At 44.0% G+C, this 10,012-nt stretch overlaps 1 protein-coding gene across 2 annotated transcripts in view; it reads left to right on the top strand.

The window, feature by feature from the left end:
- The window catches only part of LOC103354815 (tubulin-specific chaperone cofactor E-like protein), a 22,698-nt gene that overhangs the window by 8,159 nt on the left and 4,527 nt on the right, over positions 1–10,012 (top strand). Inside the window, exons 1-7 of one of the 2 annotated variants that reach the window (XM_008278365.1) lie at positions 871–895; positions 4,247–4,389; positions 4,562–4,701; positions 5,718–5,899; positions 6,877–7,133; positions 8,416–8,542; positions 8,664–8,780. In XM_008278365.1, coding sequence (XP_008276587.1) covers positions 4,257–4,389; positions 4,562–4,701; positions 5,718–5,899; positions 6,877–7,133; positions 8,416–8,542; positions 8,664–8,780 — 956 coding nt within the window. In that variant the 5' untranslated portion in view covers positions 871–895; positions 4,247–4,256. Of the gene's footprint in view, positions 1–870; positions 896–4,246; positions 4,390–4,561; positions 4,702–5,717; positions 5,900–6,876; positions 7,134–8,415; positions 8,543–8,663; positions 8,781–10,012 lie in introns of those variants that run through there. The other variant, XM_008278364.1, reaches the window with a different exon arrangement.

The raw sequence follows: 10,012 nt of genomic DNA, 5'->3' as shown, positions 1-10,012 counted from the left end.
TTAAGGTGTAGAGATGATGGATGGATGAAACCGAGAGATTTAGCATTTAACGGTGTGATTTTAGAGGTTTGTTCTGGTGACATCACGCATGTTGTGTATTTGACGGTGACGTTTATCGATCATAGAAGCCGAATATATTCAGATTACACGTCATTAACTGCACACAATATGTATGTTTCTAGTCTATTGTAGAATAATGTCACACAGAACAAACCGTCTGATGATAAGGATGAAGCCGCAACACTCTGAATGTCTCACATCATTAGTGGACGCTGTCATCTTGGACTTCTTTCTGCTGTTTGTCTATTTGTTATTGTTTTTAATGATTTTTTTAGTATGTGAGGAACAGGTTTGGTCACCTGATGTATGCAGCTATTCGTGTATTGTGGAGGTTGCACCATGAACGACGTGGACGTAGTTTATCTTGAACCGGTCTACAGACAGCGATGACTGCATCCCAGCCAGAGTGGCGCATTTCTAAATTTAGTATTCGCACAAAGACCTGCAAAACGGCTGAATATCAGATCTCTGAAGTGCAACTGATAGGGCACAAAAGGGAACACAATATGACAGAGTTTCTATAGTTTTCGCCACAAAAAAGCAGTGAAAAACCCAGTTTGACATGTGTTCATGACACCTGTTTGAAAGGTGCTGCTATTATCACATTGTTGTCTCTGACAGCGGCCCGGCTGTCGCTCCACCTCCCTTCTGTCGCTGCTTTTGATGTGGTTAAACACTGTCTTCCTGAGTAGGTTTTCTAGCATTCAAACGCCATAATGTTGAGATTTTTTTAACTTTCACATGCTTAAAATCACATTGTCTCTGGTTCTCATCAGCGGTTCTGCCGGCAGGGACGGGCCATGTGATCTTTCCTTTGGTCTCCGCTACATCAGAGGTACGAATCAGGAGATCGGTGTAACGAGAAACTATCTATGACAGAAACATCAGACAGAGTCCGGACACAACGCTCAGTCGTTTGGCAGCGCCTCGGGTGGGCCGAGTTTAAGATGATCAGACCCAGTTCGTCTGAAAGTGATAGTTCTGATCAGGTCTGAGCTGAGAGTCCCGAGCACCTGAGATGGTTGTCTGTGGACGGACAAGGTCGAGGTTATGTCTTCTGATATACCTGGTGATCATTTGATGTACAAAACGGCAGAAAATTGTGCAAAAACGTCAGAATGTGTCACCTGTCCAGCCTCCTGTGGTTCATAGTGACTTACAGTTCATCACAGAAGGTACTGAAGGACAAATTTAGTGTGAAGCTCAGACAGAACAGAAAAAAAGTTTTTCACTTCATTTGTTTTTAGGGAATAGTTGAACATTTAGTTAATTAGTAACGATACTCCACCTAAAATATGTGTGTGGCCTTTATAATTCGTACAATAAAGGCTTTATAACAGGCTATAAAGCAGTTAGCGTGGCTGTTTTCGATAGCATACGTGCTTATTTGTGTTTTTTTTAACTTCCTGTGTGCAAGTGGCTGCTGGTTTATTAACCCTCTGAAGCAGTTTCTGGATAGAAACAGCACAACCATGACGTCTGCCGCTGTTCGTTAACCTTCGTCCCGTCTCTGCTCAGAACTGTGTGTGTGTTTTAATTATTAATGGTTGTTTTATGTCCTGCCTTTAATGAAACATCATGCTTAACATCCACTCATATGTTTAACATCAAAGAGGCTACGATGTGGTTTTCTCAGATTTTACACGTCGAGCGCACGATTAGGGCTAAAAAATGTCCACAGGCCAGTTTTATGCATAGAGCCTGCTGTACAAAGGCAAAGGAAATTCATGCACTACTTATTTAAAACTACTCCTCACTTTAGAAAAGCCACGCTCTCTGTTAATTGTTTAATAAGCTAACAGAACCTCTAACGGGTTTCGGTGAGAACCGGGTGTCAGCCGCGCACCTGCTCTTGTCAGTGTCGCGTCGCCTCTCACGTTTCACCTCTCTGTCTCGTGGGTTATCCTGCCATGCTCGGGGATTATTTTTAGACCTTTTTATCCAACACGTACTCAAAGAATCACAGAGAAAAAAATCTAAATATCAGCCGACAGGAGCAGCCAGATGGAGGAGCTGACAGTGGTGCAGCACCGACGCTGGTTTTATTTCTATTTATTTGTTCTACTGTTGTACCTTAATTTTAAAAGCCTGATTGAGGAGGGAAATCCTGCATGCTGGAGATGATAAGAACAAGAAATGACTTTTATTCTTCAGCAAATATTCCGACTTACGCAACGTGTTTGTTGAGCACACTCACATGGATTTACAGTAAAGTGTCTCCGCTTGCCGAGTGCTTCATGAACGAGCAAGAAGATTGTTCAGACAAACGAGTTTACAAATGCTTCAGTGGAGCTGCCAGTGTTTCCAGCCTTGGCTGAACTGGTTCCTCTGGTTCCATATTGTCATTGTGTTGCTCAAAACCACCATTCAGACGGTTTTGCATGTTTTCAACAATGTGCGACTGTCGTTTTCCAGAGTGGAGATGTTAGCTCCTGTCACACCTCCAGCTTCCTTCGCTGTGAGGGCGAATGATCACGTCAGCATCGTTTTCTCTGAGTGCAAATCAGCTGAGCTTCATGTACGTATAGAAGCAGAGCACAAAGAACATTTCCTGAAGTGTTGAGGACTTAAAGCAGCCACGTGCAAAGATAGACGAGGGTTTATTTTGACCAGCAGAGCCTGTGTGTGACCTTTTACCTCCTGGAGGACGGACAGACGGGCACCAAGAGACTAAAAGTGTCCTGAGGGAGGAGGTTCAAATGGTGTTGAGTCAGCAATGGTCAGAGAAATCATTTCATTACAAAACCTTAGTCTTCTGGTGTCACCTCGTGTGATTTCTGGTCTTTTAAAAGTGACTTTAGGCTCCCATTTGGGGCGGATGAAGACTTTAGTGATATCCCTCTGAACTCCCAGCAGTTTCTGGGTGTTTTCTTCACATTTTTGCTCCCTGTAGGCTCATTTATTGGTGCAACAGTCGGTCCTGCACCTCTGTGGAAGGAAGCAGCACAACTGTGGCTGGAAGTAGAAGGAGCTCCAGTTTATCTCGAACTTATCTCACACTTGAACTTGTTTTATGGCACTTTTCCAGGTTGTTTCCTCCTGACGAGGTCCTTGCTTGTGTTGCGTCTGCTGTCAGATATTTGCCGCTTTGGATACGAGCGTCTGCTCAATGAAACTGTTCAGTGTGGAAAACTTATGATGCCATAAATCTTTAAAAAACAAAACACCATAACTTGAATTTCTTGGATTATTTATTCTACAAAAAATGTAAGAACCGTGAATCAACATGTACAACATTTTCCACGTGCCCACAGGTGTAACCAACAAACAAAGGTGGCTCTACATACAGTAGATATTTTACTGTTTACATTTTCATTTGTTTCCGTACTTCTCTCCTATCTGCTCTGTGTAAACACTGCCTGCAGTTCACCTGAGAAGTCAGAGTTTTTGTCACGTGAGTCCCGGTCACGCTGAGTCTCTGATGATTTCACAGTTTTGCCAAGAAGATCAGAATTTTTTGTTTTTTTTACAGAATCTCTTTTGTGCAAACGTTAATTTTTTTTGTCATTTTTTTTAAAGAGATGTAGAATAAAGTCAATTTTCCAGACAAAACTAAAGTGAGACAGAAGTTCAGCGACCATCAGGAAGTTGAAGGTCATTTTTTAATTTATAATATATATAATATATTATGTCTGGCATTAGTAAATAGTGTGATTTTGGTTCCTTTCGAACCCATCGGCAGGATTTCGTGTTGCTATTTTCCATCGTACCTTTCTGTCGTCCTCTCACTTTGAGGCCCATTACCTGCCAGTGAGCCACACCACTATACTGGGTACCACCTTCCTTCATAACCACCAACACAGCCGCTGTAGTTTATTTTGAGCTGATCCCACATGTCAGTGCTGCTGCCATAAATAATCACCAAAATGTCCATTTCCCAGCAGTGACTAGTTCCTGCTTAACACTACAGCGTCCTGCTGTTTAGTGAATTACAGAGCCTTCAAAATGAAATTATTTAAACACTTCTATCTTCTGTCTGTAGGATCAAATGGATTTTGGGGATAGCATCATACACAGAGTATGAAGGTGAACAGTTGATCTGGGTGTGTGTCGTTGGCAGGAGCAGACTTGTCCTGTAGAAAGCGACTGAGAGCGACACTGAGCTGAGCCTTGGTGCTGATTCCACAGTGTACAAATCAAATCATAGCTGAAACACTTTGTCTTTCTCTCTCATGTGCCTGTTCAGGACTGGAAACATGGAGTCGTCCTCCGATGAGGAGGAGGTCCGCACCTTCATCGAAGTCATCAGCGAGAAGTACAACCCTGAGAATTTCCCCTACAGCCCGGGAGTCATGGTTCTGCCCAGCCCTCCGGGATCCCCCGTCAAAGGTGACGGATGATGGAGGGAGTTATTTCAGGGTTACAGCCACCAACATACTGATTATGCCAACATGTCAGAAGTTCACACCCGTCTCGTTATAGCGCGGTCAAAGGTTAAAGCTCCTGAATGTGTCATCATCTGAGGGAAGGCCTGAACTGATGCTGGCTTTCCTCTTCGCAGATCGTCTCTTCTTACCAAACATACTGGTTCTGAACCACCGGGGCATCAACAAAGCCGGCGACAGGTCGGACATCGCGGCTTTCTGTGGTCACGTGGTGGAGCTGGACCTGTCCCACAATCAGTTCAACGACTGGGGAGAGGTGGGTGTCTCAGCAGCAGTTCGTGTCGTTTAAAGGCGTCGTGTCGCTGCTGTTGAAGTGTGCAGGTATTAATTCTGCAGAGAAGAAGGTCTGAATGGAGGATGGTGGTGATTCCAGAACAGGCGCTTTTCAGAACACACACACTGACTTGTCTTTGACAGGAAAGTGTTACTGGTAGCACTTTAAGCAGTGACACCACAACAGGGTCGGACGGCGGCAGTCTTCCAACGTCTTGGTACAGTTATGAAGTCAGAATTGGACTTTGAGACAAATTGTGAAACCGTGTACGAGAAGAGGCTTCATCAGCTGTTTCCACATCGACAAAACCTTCATCTGTCACACATTTATTGAATCGATTTTTATCCTTTTCTTTGGGTACTTTCTGGAGAAAATCCTTTTTTGCTTCTGCCAGTCTCAAATCCTCCTACAGCTAGGTAGCCTCCTGACTTTACGAGCCAGTAAGGATTTTACTGAGCTGAGGAATCGGTATCCGTTGAGCTCAAACCTTCATAATCCTTCGCTCTCGCTGCCCGCTAGCTGCGAAGTCAAACATTCAGATTAATCACCTGCCTTTCACTCCACCAGGTTTATTTATGAGAACTCTAAGCCGTGCCCAAGTTAAATGACTTTAATTCTCTGGCAGCTGGATTTTCTCACCTTCACCAGATTAAGAAACGTACATTAAAATTGTTTTCCGTATAAAAACAAGCGTGACGTGATGAGAGCAGGTTGAACGTTTACCAGATTTGGTCTGTTGATGAAAGGTTTTATATCTTCCAGAAATCCAGAACACTGCTCTGATGGGTGTTGCCGCTCAGAGACCCTGACCTCCACCAGAATCAAAATCAGAAATTAGTTTTTATTCTAATCAATGGCCAACACCAAATTTAAATTTCAGAGTTGTCCTTATCGTTGTTGCACATCTTTGAGAGCAGCCACTTTGCATCTCACTGCACTTATTGTCCAGGCACGCCACCAGTAAACACTCTCACTGTTCTTTCTCTGTGGGTTGCCAGATCTGCACCATCGTTTCCAACATCCCCCACCTGGACTTCCTCAACCTGAGCACGAACCCTCTGAGCGGCGTGGAGCTGGAGCCCAGCATGGCCGAGGTCTTCTCCAGAGTCCGACGGCTCGTCCTCATCAACACGCACATCAGCTGGGACACCGTGCACACGCTCACGCGACATACGCCGGAGTAAGTGGCGACAGCCGGCCGTCGTGCTGCTGGTGAAATCACCGCGTCGAGGAGAGATCAGTAAACACAGGGTTCCTATTCATGCTCACAGAAAACACTCGTGTCCATTCAGCCACTGTGAGCTTGTCAAATTGTCTGTATCCTCGTCCAGCTTATCCCTCAGTGGCCCAGATTAAACCAGCCAACTCTGGATATTATTTCATCAAATTTACTTTGTTCCACATGTCTAGTTTAAAAAATACCCAAAAATGAACTGTTTGTAGTTACCAGAATCTATAAAAAATGAACATTTCTGTCCTTGTCGTGCAATCAAGAGTCATATAAGAACAATTGGAGGGTTTTTGGCTGAACTGCAGATTGTGTTGACACAAAGTGGAGAAGAAACAACACACACAGACTGTATGTAGTAAAATATCTGCAGCCTGTAAAGCCACCGTTTCTTTCTCAGTTATTGTTAAGACCTGGAGGGAAAATGTCGCACATGTTGATTCTGGTTTATTTTAATTGTAAAGTAAATTTTTTTTTTTTTTTTTAATGAGTTTTGCCATAACTGTTCAATCCTGCACAAAAGCCATTTTCCAGTTCTCTCTCCTTCTGTCTGCGGCTGTGCTGTTTCCACAGAGGTGCAGGATTTTATATTGCAGTAAAAAATGAGCCCACAGCGAGTAAAAATGTGACTGGAGCAAAAAAACGCCCAGAGGCTTAGACACGTTAGTGAAGTATTCTTTCTATCCGTCACATCTCCTTCTAACTCATGAATTTCTTTCCAACTGAAATGAATTGTTGGAACATGTTTTTAAAGCCTTAAGTTGGAGCCGACAGGTGTGACTGTCGCAGACCTGCTGGTGGGTTTGTGGACGGTAAGACGACGGTGGAATCGCAGCGTCCCTTTTCTTTCACAGACTCAAAAACAAACCCTTTGATCTGAGAAATGTGCCTACTACTTTCTGTAACGTATATTTTACCTCTTCTTTAAGGCTGGAGGAGCTTTTCTTGTGCCTGAACGGCTACGACACCGTGTCCGAGTCGCAGGCGCCCTGTCCGTCGCTGCGCCTGCTGCAGATCACAGACAACCAGCTGCAGAAATGGGCAGAAGTGAGGAAGTTCGGGCTGCTGTACCCCAGCCTGAGCGCACTGGTGCTGGCCAACAACAGCGTGGACTGTGTGGGAGACACTCAGGACACACTGGAGCGTCTGTTTCCCAACCTGCGCAGCATCAACCTCAACAATTCAGGTGTGGATCTTGAACATTATACACATGTTTGACTACCACTATCCAGTATTCAGCGCTGGTTAGGATTATGTATAAATTAGAATTATTTTGATCAGTATTGAAGCCATAAATATTCAGTGTTCATTAATTTTAGGCACAAAGTGTTTTTATTGGGTTTTAACATAAACAGGGACCAGTAGAGTTGTGCTGCATTCCTGCTGATGTACAAAACCTGCGTCAACATAAGACTGATCCTCATTCACACACATGTACCAAAACTTCTGAGCCAACATTAAACAAGCAGAGCTGCTTTCACTCTGTGCGATACGGTGACGTGGATCCAGGACGAGGATGAAGACTGACAGCGTCCCCAACTCTGGAGGCTTGATGAGCTCAAAATAAGGCAGTGTTTTAATAAATAATTACATTTAAGGTAACAGGAAATCAATACAGGCTGCTCTCTGCTGAAACCACTCAAACATTAGCTGCATTTATGGGCTCTCTGCTCCTAAAGTTTCAAACCGTTCCATCGAACAGTTAAACAAAACTGAAGATATTTGAGGCCAGAAGTGCACTTGTTGACTCTCTCTGTATCTTAGACAGACGACAGTTCGCTTTAGAGTTTTGCAGGAGCTTCATGAAGTAGCCAAGATCTCAACTTTATGCAAATAAGCAGCTCTTGTGATGACGTTCAAAGCCAGAACGCGCTGTGCAGCTGCTTCCGTAGACGATAAACGGTAAGCTTAGAAAAGGAGGATCGAGTGGACATCTACCACCAGCGAGGCAACATGAGCGCAGATGTGCTTCTTGGCCTTCATGCGTTTCATCGTATTGCTGTTTGTGGTGTGTTTTTGAACACGTTAGTTGTGTTGCTTTGCAGCACAGGCGCACACTCTTTGCATATATTTTGTTGTCCCCTCTCATCACTTTGCCTAAATACAAAATACGTCCAACGGATGATGATTCGTTTCAGCAAGTTTCACCTTCACGTTTGATTGTTCCCGTCTGCTCTGGTCAGACCAGAAACGTTCCGCCCAGGCTCAAAAGCTCCTGAAAAGTAGAACCAAAGGTCTCAGTCGCTCCCTGGTGGCTGGCTGTTAGTTTAGGACGCTCTTGGTTTGATATTCAGACGGGTGTTCTGTGAGCAGAGCCTTTAAACCACCTGCACGACAGTCAGACGTGTTCATTTAACTGCAGGAAATCACAATCATGACCAAGATTATTGTTGGATTTCTAAAGCAGCCCAAGTGCATCGTTTAAACAAATATTCGCCTTAAAACTCTTGGTGTTCTTTTTTTTTCAGGGCTTAGCAAATGGAATGACATCGAAAGGCTGAACTTCTTTCCTAAGCTGGAGGAAGTCAAAGCAAAAGGGATTCCTTTGCTGCAGTCGTACAGCACCCAGGAGAGACATAGCCTCCTGTTAGCGCAGTGAGTGTGAAGCTACACACTAACACACACACACTTCATGCAGTGTCACATGTCTATTTATCACCTTTAGCTGCGTACTAAATGATCACATTCAGCTCTGGACTGCTGCTTGTGCCTGCAGGCTGCCATCTGTAACGGTGCTGAACGGGAGTGCCGTGTCTGACGGGGAGAGGGAGGATGCTGAGAGGTTCTTCATCAGGTACTACCAGGACTTTCCAGAACAGGAGCTCCCCGAGAGGTACATTTATCATGCACACACACACACACACACACACATATTTCTCATTTTGCACTAAATTGTAACAGACAATCTTTGAGCTGATGTGTGTTGTTATGAGCTCTACTCGCTCTGATGTTACTGCTTCACATGCAGGAGAGAAGGTAGACTGAGTAGAACCGGAACCACAACCAGTACTGATTCCTGAAAAGAAAGTTTGCACATGAAGTTGTTTCGTCTCTGAGTGATTAAAGGGTAGAAATGGCTGCTTCCAGACACGCCTTCCTCTCTGATGACATCTGGATGCGTCTGTTTCATCTGTAGACGAGCTTTATGCTCACTGGGTCAGACCCAGCAACATCAACACGGCACAAACCTGAACTTCATGCCGTCACGTTAACAGATAGAGCGACAAATCGATCCTGTTTTACTGTTTGTCACTCGACCAAACCACTTTTCATCGGAATGTGGTTTTCGTTCATTGAAACTATTATTCTTGTGACCTGAGGCACTTTTTTTTTTTCGTGCATGAGGTTGTGTGTTTGCAGGAAAGATGATTTTGTTGGCCGGTGTGTTGTTGTGTGATGCAGAAGCGACTTCTGTCCACTATGTTGTGCACCCTGGAATGAGAATGTGACGTGTTTGAGGTTCCCACTTGTAGTGATGATGGTACAGAGTCTGCTCCTGGTAGCGTCTCAACTCAAGTGCAAAAAAACAAAAAGGTAAAATAGCATGACATTAAACTTAAGTCCTTATTTTACTTTATGGGCAGAAGTTTAATGCAGGAGCAGTTAATACCGTGATAGGTGTGACTTTAGTAAAATGAGTGAAAACAAAACCTGTGAAAGCTTTAACTGACAGTTATTTCTATCATTGATTAACACATTTATTATTTTATTGATCAGTCAGATTATTGTTTAATCCCTGACTTGCCACAACTACAGTCGATAATCCGACACTAAATGTAAAACCTTCTGTTATGTCGGATATTAAGGCTGTCGGATTGTCCAGACGGAGGTCCAGATACGAGGAGGGCTTGATGCTGGAAGGATCATTTGTTGTTCATATTTATTGTTTATAGTTGTTATAATAACTAGTAGGGCTGGTCCCAGTAGAACTTTCTGGGTCCATTTAATGATGAATATCTGAATATTCGTTGCGTTCGGGGGACACTTCTACCCCGGGGCAGCGCTCTGACGGGGTGGAAGTGTCCAGAACACACAGGCAGTACTTGGCTGCTGATGCTAGTTTAG

Source organism: Stegastes partitus, unplaced genomic scaffold (assembly GCF_000690725.1).
Source record: "Stegastes partitus isolate 25-593 unplaced genomic scaffold, Stegastes_partitus-1.0.2 Scaffold121, whole genome shotgun sequence".
In the NCBI taxonomy this organism is placed as follows: Eukaryota; Metazoa; Chordata; class Actinopteri; family Pomacentridae; genus Stegastes; species Stegastes partitus.
The sequence above is the reverse complement of the archived record's forward strand: the minus strand, read 5'-3'. Positions and strand labels throughout refer to the sequence as shown.